Source organism: Cricetulus griseus, chromosome 2 (genome assembly GCF_003668045.3).
Source record: "Cricetulus griseus strain 17A/GY chromosome 2, alternate assembly CriGri-PICRH-1.0, whole genome shotgun sequence".
NCBI classification, from domain to species: domain Eukaryota; kingdom Metazoa; phylum Chordata; class Mammalia; order Rodentia; family Cricetidae; genus Cricetulus; species Cricetulus griseus.
In genome coordinates this window covers 426,145,554-426,171,112 of record NC_048595.1, presented here as the reverse complement: position 1 = coordinate 426,171,112, position 25,559 = coordinate 426,145,554, and the positions used below count along the sequence as shown (strand labels likewise).

At 48.4% G+C, this 25,559-nt stretch overlaps 1 protein-coding gene across 1 annotated transcript; it reads right to left on the bottom strand.

Annotated features, from left to right (window-relative positions):
* On the bottom strand, nucleotides 1-25,559 carry Igfbp2 (insulin like growth factor binding protein 2). Its single transcript, XM_027397174.2, has 4 exons — nucleotides 25,175-25,559; nucleotides 2,893-3,122; nucleotides 1,985-2,125; nucleotides 1-165 (listed from the first exon to the last, which is right to left on the bottom strand). The coding sequence occupies exons 1-4, from the start codon at nucleotides 25,557-25,559 to the stop codon at nucleotides 1-3; spliced, it is 921 nt and encodes a 306-aa protein (XP_027252975.1).

The following is a 25,559-nucleotide window of genomic DNA, read 5'->3' as shown; positions in this document are numbered from 1 at the left end:
TTACTGCACCCTCTGAGCATGAGCCCCACCAGTCTCCTGCTGCTCATTGTAGAAGAGATGGCACTCTGGGTCTCCCCGAATGGTGGGGGCTCCCTGGATCAGCTTCCCGGTATTAGGGTTCACACACCAGCATTCCCCACGTTGTCCATTCAGAGACATCTTGCACTGAGAGGTAAGAAGAGGAAAATATGAAGATTTCCCCCCAAAGCCACCTACTCTTTCCCTTCACTCAATCCAGAGCTGACCAATTCCCAGGTGCACAGGGATCTTTCCCTGCCGTAAGCGAACACTGGGAAGCTTGTCAAAATGCAGATTCCTGTACAGGTGGCCCTAAAATGCTTCATGCTCAACAAGCTGAAAAAGGGTGCTGATGCTGTAGGCCCAGGGACTGTGCCCATCACCGGGGGTGTTGGAGACACTAAGACTAAGAAATGACTCAGCTCCAGTGGGAGACCCAGAATAGAGTGTAGCCACGGTGTAAGATTGAAAATCCTCACATCACGATGGAGTGTGTGCCAGGCACTATGTGAGCAAGACAGCCCACCCACTGACACCCAGTCACATCCATAGTCTAGTGACATCCATAGTAACTATTCCTCACCACCGCTCTGTGTATTAGGCACCATTAGGTTCCCACTTTACAACTGTGAAACTGATGCAAAGATTGGTTAAGGCTGTCAAGGCTCCTAGGGAGAGAGCTGAGATCTGAACTTGGGTTGTTCCCATCCAGGGTCCTTTATCTTATCACACAAGCTCAGTAATCACTGTTCTAAATGGGTTTAGTGGTTCATGGGGTACAGAACATCCGTGGCTCATTGGAAGTGTTCATTATTTCTTCCAAGTTCCAGCTGAAGCAATTAGCTTACACTTGGAGGGAAAGGCACACAAACAGCTGGCACCATGGGGGGTGGGGGTAGATGCCTACATGATGACGGATCTGAGGAAGCAAAGCCCAAAAGAATAGCAGGGTCTTGTATCTCAGCCCCTGGGGCTCCACACATCCACTCCTTAAAGTGAAGCCTGACTGGCCATTAGGACGACCAGAGAGTTCTGTAAAATACCCCACACCTGAAAAATCCAACTCTCACATTAAACCCTGGCATCTAAATTTTTTAAAGCTACCCAAACAATCCCACATGCACTCAGGTCTAAAGAGATCTGCTTATGAACAGGGTGATGGTCCAGTCCCCACTCCCCGCTCCACACCACCACTCCTGCCAACCACATTCCCTGCTCCACCCTTTCCCCTCCCTCTTACAGGAAATGCATGGGCTCTTCTTCCCCTATAAGAGGTTGTGAGGAGGAGGAGGAGGTGAGGGGTGGTCCACCTAAAAGGACTTGTACATACGGAGAAGCAGGAGGGCAAAGGCTCCTGGGAGTTTACTTAAACATCCTCAACTCTTGCTAATGTACCAACTACTACGTTTAGAACTAGATTTTCAGTACCTAACCCTCAATTTTCCATCTCTTGAGATACCTGGGAACCAGAGAGGCTACTTGGCCAATGGCTAAATTGGTGATTTCAAAAATACAGTTCATGGACCATTAGTGACACATGGCAGCTTCTTAGAAATGCAGACTGAAGATTCCTACCCAACCTATTAAGTGACAAACTCTGGAGGAGGGCCCAGGGGTCAGCTCTCAGGGAGCGGGGGACGGGGGAGTGGGGAATGGGGGAGCTGAAGTGCCAGGGCTTAAACCTCTTCCCTCACTTCTCCAGGGCACTCCTTCCCAACAGACACCAAGAGCAGATAGAAGACAGCTGAGGGAGTGGAGTCGGCCCTGACCTGCCTGAGGCCAAGGAGGGAAGGCACCTAGAGCTGATGTGTCATCCTTTTGGTTACAGAAGCCTGCTAGCTCAGCTCTCGGCTTCCAAGATCACACACAGGTGCAGTGCTCACACACAGGTGCAGTGTGGAGAAAGCACAGCAGGGCTCAGGGCTGAAGAAGGGCCTCCCTAGCCCAGGCTGGCACCCACACTCACCTGTTTAAGGTTGTACAGGCCATGCTTGTCACAGTTGGGGATATGCAAGGAGTAGAGGTGCTCCAGGGGACCCCGATCGTCCGGAAGGCGCATGGTGGAGATGCGTTCCAGAACTTGGTCCAATTCCTGCTGGCAAGGGGTCTAAAGGCAAAATGGACACCTGGGGTGAGAAGAATGAACCCACAAAACACTAGTACTAGACACACTAGTCTCATAAGGTCTCATAAACTCTCTCAACACCAAATGGCTAGTAGGGCAGCATCTGTGGCAACCAACCCCATGGTGCCATCCTATCCTTCTAGAAAGTCACATGGCTGCGGATTTTCACTGTGCTCTTGGAACTCTTGACTACAGCTTTAATGAGTAAGTCAAAATGGGTTCTCCTTGGAAGATTAGAATGTATATCTGAAGCCATGACCCAATCCAATTAAGACATTGTCCCTAGAAAATTTATACCCCGACCCAATTCAAATGCTGTCCCTGAAGCCACTACCCTAACCAATGGCCCAAGCTCTGTTCCCTAACATCACCCAACCAGGGTCAGTTGCCCAGAAAGTAAAGATGAACTGGGAAGAAGCTCATTGCAACCCAAGGGAGAAGACTTTGTTTGCACCTCTGGATTTTTCTCTGCTAATGTACCAAAGCTAATGTTCTCTGCTAGTGTCCCAAAGTCAAACAGATACATGAAGGTTTTTAAAAAGAGATTCCAAGAAACCATGTCCAATCCATTTTAGAGAAAGAAGTGCCATGTGGCTCACGGGTCATCAACTACGTCAATGGTATTGTTAGTTTTTTGTTTGTTTGTTCATTTGCGGAGGAGTGTGTGAGACACGGTGTGACACCCTTCCCAAGTGTGAGGCTCCCTTCCCACACCCTCCTCCTCCACCAGACCCCATTCCTCCACTGACCCTGGCAGGAGGTGGCCGCAGCTTCTTGGGCTCCTCCAGGCTGAGGTGGTGTTTGCCGCCTTTGCCCATCTGCCGGTGCTGTTCGCTGACCTTCTCCCGGAACACAGCCAGCTCCTTCATGCCTGACTTGAGGGGCTTCCGGCCGGCACTGCTTCCACCTCCCAACATGTTCATGGTGCCATCCACATGATTCTCCACGAGGCCTCCCTCAGAGTGGTCATCACCATTGTCTACAGAGAAGAGAGGAGGCCCTTCAGATTCAGTTTCCCAGGGAGATGGGGCTTGCTGAACCGTAAAGGAGGGGGACTATAACAATAAGGGAAAAGACAACAGCTAAAGAGTGACAACTATGTCCAGGGCCCATGCTCTACAACCTATCTGGATTACCCATTTCAGTCTCACAATAACTCTTTAGGTGACATGATGGGTTAGATACAAAATGTTCCCCACAGACTCGCGTGTTTGAACTCTCGGTCCCCAGGTGGTGGTACTGTTGAGAGAGCTTGTAGAGCTTGGCTGGTAGACAGGAGTTGCTGAGGATGCAACTTGGAGGGTTATGGTCCACCCTGCTTTTGGCACCACCCACTCGCACTGCCTCCTTCTTGAAGCCAGCCTCTAACAGGCGTGGCTTACTGTCCCCTACAGAAGTCCTCTGAGACTATCACACCAACTAATGAGTTCCTCTTCTGAGGCGGCCTCCGTGAGGCATCTGAATGCAGTGATAAATGGATGGAGGCTCCGCTGGCATGCCCTATCCTTCACACACAAGCTGGAGCTCACAGCGGCCAGGTGCTTGACCACGATCACAACCCTGGCAAGTGATGGATCCAGGAGTTGAACTCAAGTTGTGTGACTCCAACTGAGCCACACTCAGTTCTGCCCTCATCGCCCAAAGCCGGGACACAGGAGGACAGAAGGATGAAGACAGACACAAAACTCTCAACACAAAATGGAAACAGGTCATCCCTGGGTCCATCAGAACCTACCAGACCCACCCACAACAACCAAGTTCTCCTTCATTTATGGTCTGATCAGGGCAGACCAACTGAGGTTTTAAAAATTACCACCATAATTACTCCCTGTCCCATGGCATGGTTGGCAAGGGAGTACAAGGAAGACAGTCACCTGCCAGTGAGAACCAGGCTCCAACACTCCCATCCCTCTTCATTTGCTCATCCCTCCTGATGAAAAGTTCCCAAGTCTTTTGCTCCTAGGCTACTAGAGTACTAATCCCACTGACTTTTTATTTGTGCAATACACCTACCTGTGTATTGCACCCCATCACACTGAGAAGCCCCAGTGCAAGAACTATGTATGATAGGTTTGACTTTGTAGATTTAGCTTCCAACAAGGCATAAACCCTAACCTAGATGTTTGCTATAGAACAACTGTTCAGTCTCTTCTGACTGTCTCCCAACCTCCTGCATGCAGGGGACTCTAGGAGCAGCCCCCAGATTTCAGTCTCAGCCTGGCTGACTCATGTCTTTCCAGGGAAGAATGGCAGCATGGGAATTGTGGTGGGGTCAGGTCTGCAGCCAGCGAGATACATTGTCAGTCCAGCCACAGCCCACAGGTCCCTTCATGCACTGGGAACCCTTGCATTCTTAGGTGGATGCAGAAGTAGAAGGCTGGAGAGCCGAAGAAAAGCTTAAAGAAATCTGAAATGAGCCAAACCTTGGGAAACAAACAGGAGGCCTCTGATGCTGAGAGTTCTCCACCAGCTCTTTAAAATTAACCTTGGAAACATCTTGCACTGTTCTGGTCAGTCCTTACCCCAAGGGCCAGGATTTTCCCAGCCCACTGCAAGGTAGATCTAGCTCCCCTGCAATAGCTAACTCCCCTCTACCCTGCTTCTACCCACAGCCACACTAGTCCACAGCTCCCTGGAACAGGTCACAGGATCTTCCCAGGGCATCCAGCACTCAGCTTGCGGATCTATGATCTCCAAGCCCTCCTGGGCACTTAAACCACAGACAGTAGACGAGGAAGAATCCCTTGGCTGAGTCCTCAAGGTCAGTCCAACACTGAATACCCAGAACACCCTCTGCCAACTCTGGAGACATGTGCAAAGAGATGGACACTCTCAGATGCTAGGTACTCAGGTGTGGAGTCTACAGGCAGGGCAAACTGTCCACTAGACACAGCAGACGGTGGATGTAGAGGCCTAGAAAATGTTTTTGCTCATATTAAGGTCAGAAGAAAAAGTTTAACTTTTTAACTCAAAAAGCCTTAACAGAGAATACTGATATACTTGCATTTATAAGGCCAGATGTTATCATCTTAAAATGCTTTTTAGTGGACGGGCCCACAAAGGTGAAAAGGCCTCATGCAGCATCCTAATGTGATCCTTCCTGGATCCAGACCCCAGAAGACCCCAGGGTCAGCTGGGCAGCTCTCTCCTAGGAGACTAATTGGCTTCCTGTCATGAGAGTTGCCCATCCTCCCCACCGTGAAAGTCAGTTTGTCCATCATCATGGAGGCCATCTGGATTTAACGGAAGGTCTCCCATTTTCTTCCTTTATTGATCTCACCACTACCAGCAAACATGCCAATAAGATGGGGAAACCCACAGGCATAGCTTGCTGACACAGGCTCCTTGGAAAAGTAGCAGGACATCCATTTCTTATTATGGAATAGACTGTGGGACCCAAGTAAGTCCATCATGAAGCAGGAGGCCAGGGAAGAGGAATGAAATGATGGCCAAATAGAAAGCAAAAGGACAGTGGGCTGAGAAAGGCCTTGTGCCCTGTTACTATCCCGGGCCAAAGGTGTTCAAGGGTTCAAGACCAAAGTCTGATTTTCCACTCAGCTTTGAAGCCCTGAACAAATTACTTAAGCTCTCTGTGACTCCACCAATCGTCTGTAAAAAGAAAGCAAATGGCTTCCAGTTTCTGGATCTTGCTAGCTAGAATGATTCCCAAGAGCTTTTCATGTTGTGAATTAAATGAAGCATGATGGGAGCTTCTAGGTGAGCTCATAGATGCTAATTCTCCACATTGGTCCCCACCTCCCCTGAACAAGCATCTCCATCCCCCCATACATTTTCTTATAGGCTACAGAAGTGACCCACAGGAAAACATTCCAAATAGGGAATTTCAGCTACAGGTGGAATGCTGTCTAAGAACACAAATACAAAGTTGCATTCTTTTCTGCCTAAGAGAGTTAGAACCACAAAATAACATTGAGCAACCACTTATAAGTGCAGCTGAGCAGGCTATGTACAGAGGAAACATTTCTTAATCGCCCCCAAGATCTAGATGGAAAAGGCTTCAGCCTTCGAGATAATCAGTAGGGACCTGCAAGGCCCCTGAGGGACCCTGAAATGTCCCCCTACTAGCTGGTAAGCATTGGCCTTCTCCCCAACACAGCAACTGAGGAAACGGATCAACATGGAAGCATGGAATGTCACAATTATATTAGTACACAAAAAGTAAGGCTTCTCCAAAAAGAAGATAAGTAGGCAATTAAATAAATGAAGTCAGAGCCCCAAATGGAGGGTCTGTAGCGCATGGGAAACTCCCTTTCTCTGACCTTCAACAGGTGCTGGCCTTCCAGAACCAGAGCATCCCACTTTAGACATGTATACGTGAAACAGGCAGCTGAGATGAGAGGGAACAGATGGCTTACCGTATTTTAGAGTTGGTGAACCTGAGGCCCAGGTCCATCTGGGTCTACAGAAGCAAACACACTCTGCCATCATCAGGAGCGTCACAACTGGCATGGGGCCCCATGAGTCCTTTGACCCACCCTTACCAACCTGGCCAGGGAGTCCAGCTGGAGGCTGACACCTGAAAAGAGCTACATGTCCACTTCATGCATCCATAATGGTTTTAAGACTTGATTTAGGTATGTCCCTCTCTCTCTAAGGCAATCCTATTTAACTATAGAATCACAGACCTTACTCAATGAATCAAAATCTCCATGTTTCATAGAGGCTGCTTTCTTCCAGTTCCAGGTTCTGGTCCCACTGCTAAACTTGAAAGTCCATGGTTCATGATTTGTAGAAAATTCTCAAGTGTTCTTAGCAAAACAAACTCCAAGAAGCTAAAAGCAATTCCTCCAAAGTCCTTGTTCTGAGTACTTGACCCTGGCCCTTGATTAGGCATAGTCATAAAATGAGCCCTGCCCTTACCTCCAAGCCATCACCGTCCTCCTAGCCTTTCCCTTTCTTGCCTTGTATTTATTCTAAACTATTTCCCAGCCCTCTATCTCATGATGATCTCAAACTCTGAAAGCTCAGGCACCAATGAGGTGAAGAGTCACAGTTTCAACAGGTGCTGGCCTTCCAGACCCAATTCCAGAAGTGCTTCTGAACACCAGAGCCCAAGTATTGAGTCCTGGCTGCTTTCCTCGTTCTTCCCTGGCTAGACACAGAAATCGCATGGCCCCTTTAGTGTCAATCTCTCCAAAAATGCACTTAGCCTGGATACACACTGGCCCGCTTCCTCCTCTTCCTCCTCAGACAACCTCTCTACTAATACCCATGGCAACAGATGATTCACTATCAAACTCCAATGGGCAAAGCACCCCAAGAACCAGCCAATTGAGTTCCAGACTCACGAGGCATCATTCTTCCACTGTTCTTGCCAAACCCTTTAACTTTTCTGATCTTGCTACTCTTCAGTCAGGGCAGTGGGAATAATGGTTACTATCTAACCATGATACCATTTTATTACTCTCCTCATCCAAACTTTCATTTTGGGAAAAGTCAAGCTTTATACAACATGGATGGATGATCTGTTTCTTGAATGTGTAAATGCAAGGCTATCCGCCATATGTGGGGGAGGGAGGGAGTAGCTTATATCTAATAACAGAATAATCAAACACATGGGAAAAAATCAATTAGAAGTCAGCTCCCAATATTTTATGCTATGATGTTTCTCCTTTTTGATTTTTAAGATTTTGTTATGTATTTCATTTTCTATACATGGATTTTTTTTGCCTTCATGTATGTTAATAGACCATGTGCATGCAATATCTTCAGATGGCCCTGGATCTTGAGTTACAGACTGTTGTGAGCCATCATGTGGGTGCTTGGTATCAAACCTGGGTCCTCTGTGAGAGCAGCAAATGCTCTTAACCAATAGGCCAGCTCTCTAGCCCCCTCAGTTTGATGGGGGAGGGGTGTTGTTTACATTCTATGTTTTGTTTTTCAGTTTTCAGTTTTTGTAGTTCTGGGGATGAGCACACACTACAGAAGGTAAGAGATACAGAAGAGAGAAAGAGGTGCTTATATAATTATTTAGTTTACACACTTACACACACACACACACACAACACACACACAACACATACACACACACACACACACACACACACACACACACACACACACACACACACGCTTGGGGTTCTTTTTGTTTGTCTTTGTTTTTTTAAGGAGACCCTTGTACGGGGTGGAGGTTTAAAGTAGATGATTTTGTTTTGTTCTTCTTTTGTGGTTCTGGATATGGAGCCCCAGTTTTGCAGCCACTAACTGCACACTCTCTATGGAACTATATGTCTAGACTAGCTATTTAAATCCTATATGTGGCTAAATAGCAAAGCTTTCTGCTGCTAAACAGAAATCTTTGGGCAAGATTGGACTTGCCTAAAGTCCAATTTTATTTACAGTCATTTTATTTACAGAATTTATGCAAAGAGGCAAGGGAGGGGAGGGAGGAAAATGGGGGAGAAAGGTGTTCATAAGTACCCAGCACACATGGGTAAATGTCCAATACACATAGGAAACAGATTGTTAATGAAAACTGGAAGCCACTCCCTTTGGACGGCTGATCACTACCACCACACTCACCTTCAAGGCAACTGTTCCCTAGCACATGCTGCAGGAGGTAAGGGAGCCAGAAGAAAGGGGGTCCTATTTGTTTGTTTAGTGAATATTTAACCTGGAGACCTTAGTCTTTTGAAGTGACATCTTATTTTCCCCCATCATTTTTTTCAATAGGTCTAGGACAACAAGTAGCAGTGGCCTCTGGCTCTGGAATCCAGAACAGTGTGGGATGTCTGAATTCTGAACAGTACACAGGGATGCCTGGATACAGAATGATGCACAGGGATGCCTGGATACAGAGTGGTGCACAGGGATGCCTGGATACAGAACGGTGCACAGGGATGCCTGGATACAGAACGGTGCACAGGGATGCCTGGATACAGAGTGGTGCACAGGGATGCCTGGATACAGAGTGGTGCACAGGGATGCCTGGATACAGAGTGGTGCACAGGGATGCCTGGATACAGAGTGGTGCACAGGGATGCCTGGATACAGAGTGGTGCACAGGGATGCCTGGATACAGAGTGGTGCACAGGGATGCCTGGATACAGAACGGTGCACAGGGATGCCTGGATACAGAACAGTGCACAGGGATGCCTGGATACAGAGTGGTGCACAGGGATGCCTGGATACAGAGTGGTGCACAGGGATGCCTGGATACAGAACGGTGCACAGGGATGCCTGGATACAGAACAGTGCACAGGGATGCCTGGATACAGAGTGGTGCACAGGGATGCCTGGATACAGAGTGGTGCACAGGGATGCCTGGATACAGAGTGGTGCACAGTGATGCCTGGATACAGAGTGGTGCACAGGGATGCCTGGATACAGAGTGGTGCACAGGGATGCCTGGATACAGAACGGTGCACAGGGATGCCTGGATACAGAACAGTGCACAGGGATGCCTGGATACAGAGTGGTGCACAGGGATGCCTGGATACAGAGTGGTGCACAGGGATGCCGGGATACAGAGTGGTGCACAGGGATGCCTGGATACAGAGTGGTGCACAGGGATGCCTGGATACAGAGTGGTGCACAGGGATGCCTGGATACAGAACAGAGCACAGGGATGCCTGGATACAGAGTGGTGCACAGGGATGCCTGGATACAAGAATGGTGCGCAGAGATGCATGGATACAGGATGGTACACAGGGTACCTGAATTCTGAACAGTACTCAAGTGCTCCTGAATTCTAAATGGTGTATGGAGTATCTGAATCTTAACGGTGTAGAGGGATGTTTGCCATGGTGTAAGTTAGTCCCCAGAACACAGTCTAGTTTAGCCTCTCTGGGTTGGAGGGCCATCTACCCTCTGCTGACATCCAGCTTCTGTTCTAACTCTCATTCTTGCCTCACTGTGTTCCCAGAATGGAAGATGGTCAAGTAAAGCCTGTCTCTTGGGCACACTGTAGAAGAATGTCTCCTTGTCCAGCAGAGCACAACAGACAGCCCCCCTCTCAGAATCAGGCTTGTAGAAGGAAATGGCTTGGTCAGTGTTTAGATCTATAAGCCTCAGGGACCATCCTACAGCTATTGCCCATTTTCTGGCTGAGAATTAAAGAGTTCAGGAAACATTGTCAAGTGGAAAACTGAGGTAACACATGCCATCCTCCTTATATGGGAGACCAATGCACCAGAACACACACACACACAGAGATAGAGAGAAAGAGAGCAAGAAGTTGGGCATTGGTGGCACACGCCTTTAATCCCAGAACTCAGGAGGCAGAGGCAGGCGGATCTCTGTGAGTTTGAAGCCAGCCTGGTCTACAGAGTGAGTTCCAGAACAGGATCCAAAGCTACACAGAGAAACCCTGTCTTGAAAAACCAAAAAAAAAAAAAAAAGGGATTGACCACTTGGTTGAGGAATCCCCTTCTCCCCTCGATTCTTGCAACACCAGTCTTTGAGCTCCAAAGCCAGACTCAGTTCTAGCACAGTTGGATATGCAGTGCTGGCTTCAAAGTCAAAGCACCATGATTCTGACCCTGAATTTGCTACCCTTGGTGCCATGAGTGATGCCAAGCTGGATGCTGAGCAGGATTTGGCATCAGTGTGTTGTTCATCTGTAAGTTGGGGAGTTAGGCTAGGTCTTGGTTTCCAAATGCAACAAGATGGATCATCTTAAAACCTCTAAAAATAGTGCTGGGCCCAAGTCCTGGAGATCCAGAAGCAGCAAGCCTGGGCTAAGACCAAGGAACCTGTATTTTAAACAAGAACCTCAAACACTGGCATTTCCAGGGCTTCATCTTTCCGTGATTCTTCTGCAGGGTGTTCTTGAAGTACTTGGTGAGGAGAAAAAGAGACCTCTGCTATTGGAGCAAGACAGCCTCATGTAAATACTCAAGCTTTGTCCCCATTGGCTCCCAGGTTTGTGGAGAGACACAAATGGATGCTTCCACACATGCAGCGGGACTGTCCTCCTTGGCCAGGTACCATAGAGATTTCTAGAGCATGCCCTCATACTGCTGTCTCATCGCAGGCTCCCCCTGAGGGAGCACAGCCTCACTGGAGCCCCCCTGCCTGCGCACACTCAAAAGGGCTGCTATATAAACACCAGGTTCATTCCTGGAATCGCAAAGACCTGGGGAGGGTCAGAGCTGAGGCAGACAGTTTGGGAAAACAAAAACATACTCAAATTCAGCCCAAGTCCTCTGGGACTCCACAAGCCAAGTTGTCCTTGAAGAGCCATAGAAACTGCTATCAAGACAGCAAACAGCACTATCAGTTTTCACTTCTTCCCATGAGTCCTGAACATTTTCCTCCGGCTCACTCACGTCATCCAGGAACCTGGTAAAGTGACTCAGTGGCCAAAGGCCCCAGTCAGGAGTGTGTGTGCCTCTTAGCATACACTTGACCAGAAGCTACAAGGACAGAAAGAAAGTACCTGACCTCACAAAATATGTGCATAAAAAATGTTCAACTACCTGTAGTTGTAAATTATTAGCATCCTGACCAGAAGGTGCTACAACTGGCAAATGAAAACACAAAATGGATAGTGACATAGTAGAGTAACACACAGTAGCCATAAAGACAAGCTTTCACTTGTATGCACACCAATAGATTCAAAAACCTAATATTGATAGGGGAAACTACAGCTCTCTCTCTCTCTCATTTTGTTTTTCAAGACAAAGTTTCTCTGCGTAGCCCTGGCTGTCCTGGAACTCCCTCTGTAGACCAGGCTTGCCTTGAACTCAGATTTCCTGCCTCTGCCTCCCCAGTACTGGGACTAAAGGTGTGTGCCATCACAGCAAGATTTTCTGCCAACCCAGAAACAAGTAAGAGAGAGGGGAGATCCAGGCAATTACCTAATTGGAATTTCACAAGAAATAATAAAAATAAGTGCAAATAGCAGGGGGAAAAAGTAGAAAAATCACACATCTCCTCTGGGATAACTTAGAAGGGACCTTTGAAGGAGTGAGGAGAATGGATAGTGTGGCTACCCAGGGTACAAAGCCACTTGGTTTTGACTTGATAAAAGACATCACTGGTCAAAACATTCTAATAATTCAACTCTATTTCTGCCCAAGTAATTTAGGTCTCGTCCACTGACAAAAATGGGAGGAGGGGGGAATAAGTGTTTCGGTGGATAAGGGGCCTGCCCACCAGGCCTGACAACCTGAATTCAATTCCCAGGACCCATGTGGTAGAAGAGGACTGAACTTTGGAGGTTTGAATGGTATGTCCCCCAGGGTCTCGGGCTTTTGAATATTTGGTCCCTTATTGTGGCACTGTTTAGGAGGCTTGGCCTTGTTAGAAGAAACCGTCCTTGGAGATGGACTTTGAGAGAAAAAAGACTCCTATCATTCTGAGTTCCTTTGCTTCGTGCTTGTAGTTAAAAACATGATTCTCAGCTTGCAGCTCTGCTGCCGGGCCTGCCTCTTCGCTGCCATGACAACTCTTATGCCTCTGGGTAGTGTTTTATCACAGCAACAGAAAAGTTACTTATACAATAATTCACACAAGCTGGTCTCTGCCTGACATGGGCAGCGCATTGGAGCGTGCGCGCGCGCGCGCGCGCACACACACACACACACACACACACACACACACACACACACACACACACATGAAAGCAATGCATGTAATTAAAACAAGCAAAAATCAGTGGTCCATGGACTCAACTACTCCTCTGAAGGATGGAAGCCTCAAAGACACTACTTTGGTCTTGGCTTCTCCAGAGACTTAAACAGTAAACTTCATAAAAAGGGACCGTTGTGGGAGGTGAGTGATAGAGAGGGGACTGGCAGGGTACAATCCATCTGAAGGAGGAAATGGAAAACCACAAAGGCTCTAATCAGGGACGAGGAAGGAGATAAATGCAGATGAAGGAAGATTAAATAACAGTAAGGGTGTGTGAAAAAGTCATAAGGAATCATACGATTAACTACCTAAAAATACCTATAATGGACATAAATATACACTTATAGTTTAAATGAAATTCTCACGTCTGGGCTAGCATGGAATGGACAAAAGCTCATAAGGCTTCAAACCTAGAGAAAGAACCAAGGGTAACTAAGGAATGCTGAGAGGGGAGAAATACCTTTCCCCAGGGAAGAGATCACCAACTGGCTTTCCAATACCAAATGGTCAGCCCTAAAAAAAACACATACGAGTAAAATTATAGACTGAGCAGTTGTATTTATATGTTTAGGAATGTACATACGTATGATGCATGTATATAATGTATGTAACAATATTTTTTAAAAAAAAAAAAAAAAAAAAAAAGAGGCCATGAATGTGAAAGAGGACAGCGAGGGTAGGTGGGTATGTGGAAGGGTTCTCAGGGATGATTGGAGAGGGAGAATTGGTGTAATTACAACCTCGATAAGTAAATAAATAAAATTGTAAAAGCTAGATCTCACCACAGACAAAAAAGAAATTCGCTTTTCTGGAAGATCACGTACTTTCTTCCTCCAGACCAAAGGAGCAGTTCCTACCAAACTTGACTCTCCTCTGTGGATCCTGTCCCTGTAAAGGGACCTCACTGTTTAAGAAGATCTTCCTAGTGCTAATCAAAAGCTGGGTCCCCTGCTCACAACTGCATTGGATACATATACATCTCCTCTGACGTCGTTACTTGGACAATATTTAACTGTTTTTTAAAGATTTTATTTATTTATTTATTTATTATGTATACAACATTCTGCTTCCATGAATATCTGCACACCAGAAGAGGGCACCAGATCTCATAATGGATGGTTGTGAGCCACCATGGGGTTGCTGGGAATTGAACTCAGGACCTTTGGAAGAGCAGCCAATAGACATTAGAAAAGCTAATTACGATGGGAGCCCCCCAGGTCCTTCCCTAGAGAACCTTCCTAATTCGTTGCTGTCTTTGACACCACACCATCTAGGCCTCCACAGCAGCAAGAGTGGTTAGGGAACAAATGAAAAGCAGTGAGCAGTAAAAGCATGAGATGGGAGGAACACATGTTTCTTCGAGGACCTATATTCAAATACTTGATTCTGATGGTGTGACCCCACAGTCCCATCCCAAGAAAGCGACACCTACTGCCCTTTCCAAGCACTCTTTCAGCACCTTCCCCTCCTGACGGCCTCCTCTCGGTCTCCATAACACCACTCCCAGATACTCCACACTGACACACTGAACCCAGAGGAAGCAAAAAGAACTGTAAAACCTGCAAGGATGTCCAGGCTTGCCAGCCACACTCTCAAACCAGCACGCCAGTGTCCTGAATATTAATAAGTGTCTTTAAATAGGTCACCGTGCTTCCCTCTTGCTTCAACCCAAGGTTCACCGATGTGTGACTCATCTAATACATCACCTCCATCACCGTCCCTGACATGCTCGCTTTGTTTAAGGAGCAGCAATCCAAACTAGAGACAAATGATAGAACCTTAAGCAAGAATTCTCATGACTGGGCCCATGAGATGGCCCAGTGGGTAAAGGTACTTGCTGTGCAGGCATGGTGGTGTCCTGAATTTGATCCCCAGAACCTACATAAAGGTAGGAGAGGATCAACTCTACAAAGTTGTCCTCTGGCCTCCATATGTGCTCCATGGCATATGCTAACTCCTCTATCAGACAGACAGACAGACAGACAGACAGACAGACAGACAAGTCAGTCAGACAGACAGACAGACAGACAGACAGACAGACACACACACACACACACACACACACACACACACACACACACACACACACACACACAATAATAATTTTTAAAAGTCTTTTTTCTGGGACATAAATGGGCCATCAAGCCATCAGAAGAACCCCTTAGGGAAGATTTCAATGGTCATGACTGCCCATTGGAAATCCTCAAACACAGACTCCAGGCTCTGGACTGACTGAAAGCTTTGCCAAGCAATATGCTACAGCAGGCATCCTCCTCTGTCTCCTTTTGGCCTTGAGACAGGGTCCTTCACTGAACCTGAAGCTTGGTGGCTTTCAACTAGAATGACTGGCCAACAAGCCCTAGTGATCCTCCAATCTCTGCCCTCCACCCCTTCACCCCCATTATAAGCACCTGTGCCTGCTTTCTCTTGGGTATCCAAGCTCAGATCCTCAAGTTTCCATAGCAAGTGCATTTACCTACTAAGCCAGCCCTCCTCACTCCTCAACCTCAACAGAATTCTTGAGATGACCAATCAGGTTTCATCTAAACAGGTGCTGACTCTCTCCTGACCTCTGCTGAGATGGGGTGAGAAGAAAGGAAGACATCACAGAGTGTGCATAACAGCATTTGATTACTTGAGTTTCTGTGCTAAGTCATTTGTATACAGAACTCCATTTATTATCAAACGATCACAAGATGATGAATTCTTACCCCCTCTCACATTCAAGAAAAGCCCTGGAGCTCAAAGGCCAGCTGCACAAAGTTACCTTATTAAAGGCAGGGCCAAAACCAAACCCGGGTTGCTGAGCTATGTAGCTCTTAACTCCTCCGGATGCCTTCTGATCATTGGATCACTTAAGGAAGGGCAACCAAAGACACTTCAACCTCCAGGGAAGAGTGCAACCGTTTAATATGCCAGGTGGTCCCACCCAAACACAAAGCCTTTCTGACCCAGGAAGCTCAACCCACTTGACCCCTTTATCCTGCCTGGCACACCCCTATGGCTGTTGATACAAAACCAGTCAGCACTATCAGTTAAGGGGAAGATCTCAGGACACCAGGGAACTTCTATTCTCAGTCTTTTCCTGACCTTGGGCACTTCAGAAAGCAAGTTCAGCATCCTGGGGAGACTGGGCATCTCCATCCAGAAGTAAAGACAATAGTCCCCAAAGAAACTTCCTGGGAAGCTGCCTAAAGGAACATTTTTGAGAAGTTATCCCTTAATTACTGCCACCCAAGGAAAACGAACTTTTCCAAGAAACAGTATCAACCCCACTGATTTTGTGCACATACTCACTCCAGTGGAAGAGAACACAGCAGCGAGAATCCAGGGCCATGGGTTTGCCTTGCCACTTGACCCAGAATGCAGCCTTGATTTCTTCATCTGACTCTGAGCTGTGTGGAAGGAAATGCCTGCAGCAAAGCATTTCCAACTGTCCCGGACTTATTGTCTGCCCGTCGAGATGGCACCTTGGCTAACTGCTACCAGCTCTCTCCCACCCCACAGTCTAACTTGGACCCCGCCAGCTGGAAGCCAGCCCCCCATCTTTTCAACCCACCAGGATGAACACACTAAATAGGCTCCTCTAGTCTTCCAAGCTCCAGCAACCTGCCAAGGCCCTCAGGGCTCCCAACCCCCTTCCCTCCTCGACATCCTGGCTCTGTTTAGTTCCTTGAATGAACATGGGCTAACACACCTACACCCGTCCACTAATTAGAAACCTCCCCAGGCTTCACTCCAGCCAACTTCACCAGGGTCTGTGGGCTAATTTCTCTGCCCAGCACCTGGAGGTGTGCCAGCCAGTCCCCTTCTCCCCAATCTTCACTTCTGCCCTGCTTTCCAACAGCCAGGAAGGGATGTGAGGCAGACAGCCAGAAGGGCTTTAAGGCTTCCAACTGCCTACCCTCCTCAAAAAAAATGGGGGGGATTTCTAATGGTAGTGGACTGTACTTCTCTGGAAAGCCAGCTCTCTGAGCAAGGTCTCCCTCTGAGTCCTGACTGACACCCAGGCTGAGCCAGCCCAGATCTTCGTTGGCTTTGTTAAGGAACAGAAGGGGAGGGGGGCTAGAAGCCAAGGAGGAGGAGGGGATGGGGGATGGTCCATTCTCCACTAGAGAAAAAAGGGGGGAAAAAATCTCTCGTTTGGCTCATTGTGGGAGGAGTGACTGGAGAAACTGAAGCCCCACATATATCGCTGGTCTCACAACTCATCACTAAAAGGGCTTCACCTTCCCATCCCCACCATGAAGGACCTCAGGGTCTAATCCACCCCAGATTCCCCAGGGTCCTGGGTTCCAGTCTAAGTATGTGCTGACCACCCCCAGTTTCCTGCGGTCCACCTCAATTAGATCCCTAAAAACAGTTGTTACTGAGCACACACAGGCTACTACTCAGGAGAGGGCTTTCTGGGGTTCCATCTTCCTCAAACCTTAGGCAAGCAAGCCCCCATACTCAGAAAAGCCTGTTGGGCCAACATGCCCCCAAGGATCACTCTTCCCTGAAAACTTACAGGCAGAGATCCCATCTCAGCAGTGAGGTCGGCCCTGGAGGCCATGTAGTAAGAAAATTGTCCTAGAGAGAACATCCAAATTCTTTGCCAGGATCCTGTTCAAACACCTGGCACCCTAGGCTCAGAGACACCAAACCCAAAAATGTCTATTTCCCTGGGACAAAAAGGGGGAATCTCAGGGGTCTTCACTGGACTTGACTACTGCATGCCCCTGAACACACGTATGCATGCTAAGTGTATACAGCACTTGTGTTAGTATCTGACCCTACTGTTCTGAAGCCTGTGTCCAGCCAGCTTCCTGTGAGGAGCACCTATAGAGAAAGGGCAACCCACCATGACCATCCTTGCCCCAGTGACACCTCAGCTGTTCTCCAGTCTTCCAAGCTCTGACAGCTGGAAGGCTAGGTCCCCAGGTTGGCTGCCAGGTAAAGGCAGGACTCAACCCTTTGTCATTAGCTAAATGAACAGAAAAGCTGGCATAAGAACCCAAGAGTTCAAGCTCTAGGGTCATCTCTGTCCCTCTGGTTTTTACTCTAGGCACTATCAAGTGTGAACTACAGCCCTGGAACGGTCAGTCCCAGAAATTTGGACATGGGCCCCAAAATGCACTCAAAAAGCCTAACTCACCCATAAGAAATGCAAACCATTTCTTCTCAGCTGGTTTTATATTGCATTAAAGTGCAGTTTCATTACCCCTTCCACAAAAGGACTCCCTAAAGGCCAGTGAACATAGGTCAGATGGACTTATTCCTTTTATAGGTGAAGAGGTAGAAATCAAGTAACACTACCACCAGACAGCAAGCACTAAGCATTACATGTATTGTCTACTTTTTATTGTTGTTGTTGTTGGTGGTGGTGGTGGTGGTGGTGTGTGTGTGTGTGTGTGTTTGTGTGTGTGTGTGTGTGTGTGTGTGTGTGTGTGTGTATGTATGTGTGTGTCTTATTTTGTGTGATAGCTACTCTCATTTGTCAACTCAGTGGGCTCTAGACCCAAATGAGAGATGAGAGGCTTCTAGACACTTCTGAGGATTATTGTCTCAATCAACTTAATTGAGAAACCTAGAAAAACCTGCCCACTGTGGGTGGCACCATTCCCTGGTCTAGGACCTTAACTGTGTAGCAGGAGAAAGCAGAGGACAAGTATTTATCCTATGCTTCCTGAGTGTTTGTATTCCTGCTGCCACCACCTCCCCTCCGTAATGGACTGTATCCTTGTGCTCCGAGCCAGAGAAATAAACCCTGCCTTCCTTCAGTTTCTTTTGTCAGGGAATTTCATCCCAACAACTAGAAAAGTAATTAAAACATTTTGTTTTGAGACCCCAAACTCATGGCAATCCTCCTGCTTCAGCCTTCCTAAGATGACAAGCATAAACTATGCCTAGCTATGTTGTCGACTTTGATACCCATCCATGCAAGTGTAACCCATTAGAGTCATGAGCACCACCAATTTCTGATTTATATACACATAAGCAAAGCGAGGTTCAAAGAGCCTCTATTACATCTGGATACACAGTTGACATGTGCCATTGGGTCCTAAAGAAATAAGCAGCCCACCTGACTTGACCAGTCTGGCCTTCATTTTAAGGGCCAGCTAACAAAATAGCAAAGATATCACTGGTCAAGATTAAGTCAGCTAATGTGTATGACAACTTAATGTGGGCAAGACACAAAAGTAATGTGTGTGACACTTCCCATGGTCACAACTAGTCTAATATACACACCCTGAAAGAGATAAAACTTATCCCTACTTAACCAAAACCTGTTTTTTGAGAAAGGCCCATGCTCCAGCTTTGGTTTTGATTTTGGGTCGTGGAACTCACAATGTAGCCTAGATTGTCCTCTAACTCTTGAATAACCCTGCCTATCTCCCGTGTGCTGAAATTCCAGGTTATGTGCATCAAACCCAGGCACCATACAGGCTATTAGACATGATATCTGCATTGGGACCAGATTAGTTTGAAAGCAAAAGCCAGGGTACTTCCGCTATAAACTGTTGTCTACACAGTCGTTTCTCTGCAGAAACTGTGTGATGCTTCTGTCTTCTTCCTCTTACCACTCATCACACTCGTCCCTTATGTTTTTGAAGTGTTCTCTCCATCACCAAAGCTAGCAATGGTATACCACAACCTACCCATCACCTACATGCACCAAGTATCCGGGAACAAAACCTCTGGCCCACAGGCTCAAAGGCATTTCTCTGCCAATAGCTCAACCCTGGCTTGAGCACAGAGGTAGAGGAGTTCAGCAGCAGGAAGCCAGCAAAAATCTTAGCTCTAATACTTGGTCCCTCACTGAGCCCGTGTAGGCACCTAGGACGGAAGTACAAAAAAAACTCCCTCCATAGCTGAGCGGTGGTGGCACCCACCTTTAATCCCAGCACTCGGGAGGCAGAGGCAGCTCCATGAGTTTGAGGCCAGCTTGGCATACAGAGCAAGTTCCAGGTCAGCTGGGGCTACACAGAGAAACCCTGTCTCAAAAAAAAAAAAAAGAAAAGAAAGAAAAGAAAAAAAAACAAAAAACAAAAAAACTCCCTCCCTTAGGGGAATGGAGGGAAACTAGACCAAAGGAGGCAGAGGTTTCAGAATAGGATGAGGACACAAGAGAGGCTGACCCCATCTTTGGATGGCTGCCTGCCACCTCAGGAAAACACCAGCCAGAGATAACAAAGAGAAGCTGAGGGGCCTGGAACATCTGCCAGCCAGATCTTGGGCTGTGAAGCATCTGTTACTCCCTCCTGCGCCTCCACTTTAGCAAAAGCAGCACTGCTCGCCCTTAGGAGCAAAGTGCCACGTCCCTTGTCCATGGAAGTCCCAGCTCTGCCTGCTCCCTGACAGTCAGCCAGTCTTTTTCATTCCAGAATCTGCGTTTTGCTCAACGTTCCTGTCTCCAGTCACCTTCTAGGCCTCCCTCTGATTGGAGCTGAAGAAGCTGGGACCAATAGATTATCCATGCTACTTTTTCCGAACACTGCCCACCTACTTACCATATAGTCAAGTATTCCAGCTGGGCCAGCGGTGGAAGAAGCAAAGAAAGAAACAACCATGTGTGTGTCGGAGGGGATGGGAGCTACAGAGACTTCAAGGACAGGATAAAGGCAAGAAAGAGCTGGAGACAGAGAAGGCAAACACTAAACACTAAATGCAGCCACAGTGGTAGACGGCTGCAGCATGAGACCCAAATGAGCTAAAGGTTTCTGCCGCTCCTTCAATCCCTTTAGCAACCCTGGCCCTACCTTACAGGAGCAATTTACCCTCTTCTCCATTCCATTAGCCATAAGGGCTTGCAGAGCTTCCTATCAGTTCTAATAGCAAGTCATCTGACTTTTTACATCAGTGAAGAGCCACGATGAGAACCAACCAGAAGCTCATCTGATCGTGAGGCCTCTCTGCATAAGCTGTCAAAGGTCTGCTGCTGGGCGGGCTGTGGTAGTGCATGCTTTAAATCCCAGCACTCCAAAGGCAGAGGCAGGCAGATCTCTGAGTTGGAGGCTAGCCTGGTCTACAAATGGAGTTCCAGGACAGCCAGGGCTACCCAGAGAAACCCTGTCTTAGGCTTGGGGGGGAGGATGGGGGTTTGCTTCTGAGTGGATGCACTCCTGCTTCCAAGCAATCTGAGGCATTTATTATTGTAATTACTATCACTACTACTACTATTATTCCTGGGGGTGGGGCATATACCACTGGACAGCTCTAGAGGTTAGAGGACAATTTAAAGGGATTGGTTAGAGATATCCTTCCACCATAGGTTCTGAGGACTGAAGCCATCAGGCTTGCATGGCAAGTGTTTTTATCTGCTGAGTCATCTATCTCATCAGCCCCAGAGTACTTTTATAGGGCTACTTTCACTGAGTGGCCCCACCCCACCCCATACCCCCACCCCATCTTCAGGAAATGCTTTGCCTAAATACTCTAAAGCCAGCTGCGAAGGTAGACTGACAGTGAGAGCCATCCTAGCCTCCCTCTTCCTTTGGCTCGTTAGCAAACTCAACAGTCCAAGTTGGCTGAGAGCCTCTTCATAGAGAAGCTTCTCCCACCTGTTAGAAGTCAAAGCATCCTTAGCCCTATTTTGTTAAAGTGCTTTGTAAGTTTATAACATTTTTGGTGTTATTACACAAGTTTTTTGTTTGTTTTGGTTTTTCCAGACAAAGTTTCACTGTGTAGTCCTGGCTGTCCTAGAACACACTCTAGACCAGGATGGCCTTGAACTCACAGTTATCCGCCTGCCTCTGCCTCCCTCTCTGCCTCTGGGATTAAAAGCATATTCCACCACTTCCCAGCCAAGTTTCTCTTTTTTAAAAATTTTTATTATTGTGTATGTGGAAGGGCGGGCCTATACACCATGGCACTTGTGTGAGGGTCAGAGGACATTCATGGAGCAGGGTCTCTCCTTCCATCTTTACATGGGTTCCAGGGATCAAGTTCAGGTTGCCACAGTAACACCTTTACTACTCACTAAAGCATCCCTGCCATCCCACGGGATTTGTCTTTCTTCAACTTCCTTCCATCTCTTAAGGAACTGGGTCATCATTGCCACACAAAGGAAAGTATGCAGGGAACATTTCTGACATTTGTAGAAGGCAAGGAATAAACACGAAACAAAGACTTGACATAGAAACTGCTTCCAATCCTAACCCCTGGGCCAAGGCAGGCCAAGGTCACAGTATATGCTTCCCTGGTGCCCTCCACTGCCCTGACTCTGACACCTTGGTACACAGAGCCACACCCTGCTCAGTTCCCAACCAACCAACCAACTTCAAGAGTCCCCAGAAGTCCCAGAGCAGTAGCCTCACTCTTCTGTGGCCCTCAGCAAAGTCCTGCAACCTAGACAGACTGGTTTAAGTTCTGTCCAGAACTGGGACAAGGAGGTGGAAGGTGGTGCTAAGAATCAGCAGAGACAGTGAGTCCCACTCATTCCAGAGTCTATTTTACCATTTTGAACTCGGTATGCAAATTTATGCAAGACGAGATGCAAAGCAGTGCTCTGAGCCAGAAGTCCCATTGCTTTCTCCCCCTTAATCTTGAAGGCAAAGTGAACCACTGTAAATCAGGTTCCCCCTCTCCTAGTAACTGAAGATTCAGGCCTCCCCACTCATCACCTACCAGCAGGCCAGCCCTTGTCGGCTCTGGGACTTTAAATGACTGAACATTTCTATAGCACCTTTATATATGTTAAGGGCCAGACAGCCACTTGGACTACCACGCCCCTCAGCATAATCCCCTGCATTGTATGAAACCGGGAGCGGGGAATGGAGGACAGGAGACAGGGAAGATACTGAGGAACCAGCCTGGCCTGAACTGTGAAAGGGCTTAGCCTGGCCCAAGCCTGCACCCCCTATTCAATGACCCCCACCAAGATTCTTTTTTTAGATACTTCTGCCCACTCCACCGCCTTATCCCCTTCCAGACCTTTAAAAAGCATGGTTTTGCAACAGTTCTCAGAGTTCCTTTTTCATTTTTCTTCCAGGCCTTCCCAGACTGATTTCTGTTTCTATGAACCAAAAAGGCCCAGCCCATCACTTCTTGGGATGCAGGATCACCACCAGCCACCTCTACCCACTGACGTGCCTACCCCCACACCCTGCCTTCCTGCCTGCCATCCCCAGGAAGCCAGCAATACAGCCCCTGAGTCCCTGGGAACAAAGACAAAAGAGCTAACAGCAAAGCCGGAACTGCTGGGGTGTGCTGTGTGGAAATAAGAGGGTATGTTTAAAATTCTCAAAAGCGACCTGCTCAAAGAGGGATGCTGGTGATAGGGGGAGGAGGGGTTCAGCCTTCAGAGCAGGGAGGAGATGGGCAAAAGACAGTGGGGAGGCAGCAGCCCTCATTGCTAAGGTCTGTCTGGACCGTGTGTGGTATCTTCTCCCCACAACTAGAACTTCAACATTCTCCACACAGAGTCCCTAGTCCCTGGCCCATCTCAAAAGCCTCACCCACCGGCCTAGAAGCCTCTATCTTTGCCTCTCTTCCAGACACCCTTGCAAAGCCAGGCTCCTGCCCAAGTGACTCTTTGAGTCCTACAGTCCTGCTGACCGCGGTTTTCAAGTGTACCTACTCAGCTTCCAGTTCCCACTCCCGCCCCACCCCCTACCTTGGTTAATGCCAGCTCTTCCAGAGAGCAACACAAGAGAAAAAAAAAAAAAAAAAAAAAAAAAAAACGAGGAAGGCATCCGGGACCTTGGGAGAAGGCTGAGGCAGCAGCTGGGATGAGTCGGTGGAAGGGAGTCCCATAACCAGGCAGAAAATCCGGAGTGACATTCTTCCCATGAACTCACCTCATTGTCCCCTAGCTCCCCTGACAATCCCTACACCCCACCCACTCCACCCCCACCCGTGCGCCTGTAAGGAAAAGTGACCCAGGGAACCTGCCACATCTGTTGCCTGCACAGGCCTCCAACCTATTTCAGAGTCTTGGGAAGCAGAAAGGTTGGATTTCAGGCCTAGAATGAAAGCGATGGGGGAGGGGGTTGTATTAAAATCATGAGAGGAAAGTACACCACGACTTAATAAAATGGTCAAAATCTGAAGGATTCCGCAAGACTTCGAGTTACCCTGCTGAGGCCGATGATGACTCTGGGGCCAGAGGTGATGGGGGAGGGGCGTGGAGCGAGGACGTCTTTTTCTTTTTATTACTTAGAAGCAAGAGGCAAGGATTAATCCCAAGGCCGGCTGAGAGAGAAGAAAGAAACCCTGGGACTCGAGAGGAAGCCCCACCTTGCTCCGCACTCAAGGTCAAAAATGCCTCCAAGAACTATAAGGCTTCAACTAACCTCTAACTATTAGGAAGGGGCGATAGCAGACCAAGGGAAAGAGTGGGGTGCACAAAGAAATCGAAAAACGGCGAGAACGCTTGTACTCTTTCTTGTCTTTCTTTCTCTCTTTCTCTTTCTTTCTTTCTAACAAATACCTACGAGAAACTTGGTCAAAGTCTCCTTTTAAACATTAGCGAATAATGGGCGCAACTCACCACTGTCCCCAAGATGAAATAAAACACAGCTTTCTCCAGACCGAAGGGGCAGGAGGCGTTTGCAATGAAGAAGAAAAAAGTGAACTCCAGGCAGCCGGACTGTGTCCCCCAAGTTAACTTTTTTTGGAAAGAAGGGTTCCTTAACAAAGAACCCTAGCTTCCCCATTCTGTGGGATAGGAAGAGTTCCCTAGTTTAGGAGGAGATAGAATGTGACACACACCCACGTTAAGAGTGGTCGCTTCCCGGCTCCCAAGCTGCTCCAGCATTCAGACTTAAGGCCCAGATGCTCAGCCGCACCTCTTGGCTGCCAGGGTACCGGAATGCAGCTGGCGATCCGGCTAAAGTTACACAGATGGAGTCCCCTCCATTCTCCACCTGCAACCTTACCCTTTAAAAACCACCAAGTCTTTTTTTCTCACCTCCCAGTGCCAGAAGGAAGAGTCCCCTCCACGCGATCCCTTCTCACCCGAGGTCTGCGGTGTCACCTGCGCCTGGTTGCCTCCGCCTCCCAGCAGCTTTCCCACCGGGGAACAGTAGACCGGTGGTCACTGATTCAACTTGTGTTCTAAATAAGTTGCAAGTTCCTACATACTCCACCCCACCCCACCCCGCCGCCCCTAGATCTGACCAACACTATGCTCACCACTAAGTCCCTCCAGAGTAGTAGCGAGGGTCACTGTCTTTCAGAGAAGACGGTAGGGACTCGGCGTCTCCTCTTCCCTCCTCGTTTACCCCAGCAAATCCCACTTGCTCAACCTGCAGCCTCCCTCCTCGGATCCGTCTTTCGGGTTCCCGCTCTCAAGAGCCTTCCTGGATCCGATCAAGGACTGGACTCTTTCTCGTCTACAGCAGTCCCAGGGTCCTGTCAGACTTTCCTTCCCCCACGTGAGGGCCGCCAACCCGGAGACCCCACTGAGCTGAGAGATGTCACCCCTAAACTACTGCTCACAGTCCGCATTACCTGCAACCTGCTGTGGGGTGGCGCCCACACGACTCTTTTCACAGGTACCCGCGCCGCTGACCAGCGCCTTCAGGGGCAGCTCGGAGCCGGGATTGGGGTAGCAGCGCAGCGTCTGGGCGCAGCGCGGGGTGTAGACGCCGCATGCCTCGCCCTCCAGCCGTGCGCACACCGAGCAGCAGCCGCAGCCGGGTTCTCGCACCAGCTCGGCGCAGGGCCCGTCGGGCGGGGGTCCGCAGGCGGCCAGACGCTCGGGCGTGCAGGGCGGGCAGCGGAACAGCACCTCGGCGCGCACTCCAGGACCGCAGCCGCCCGCGCCCAGCAGCAGCAGCAGCAGAAGCGACGGCAGGAGCAGCGACAGCGCGGGGCCGCCCAATCTCGGCAGCAT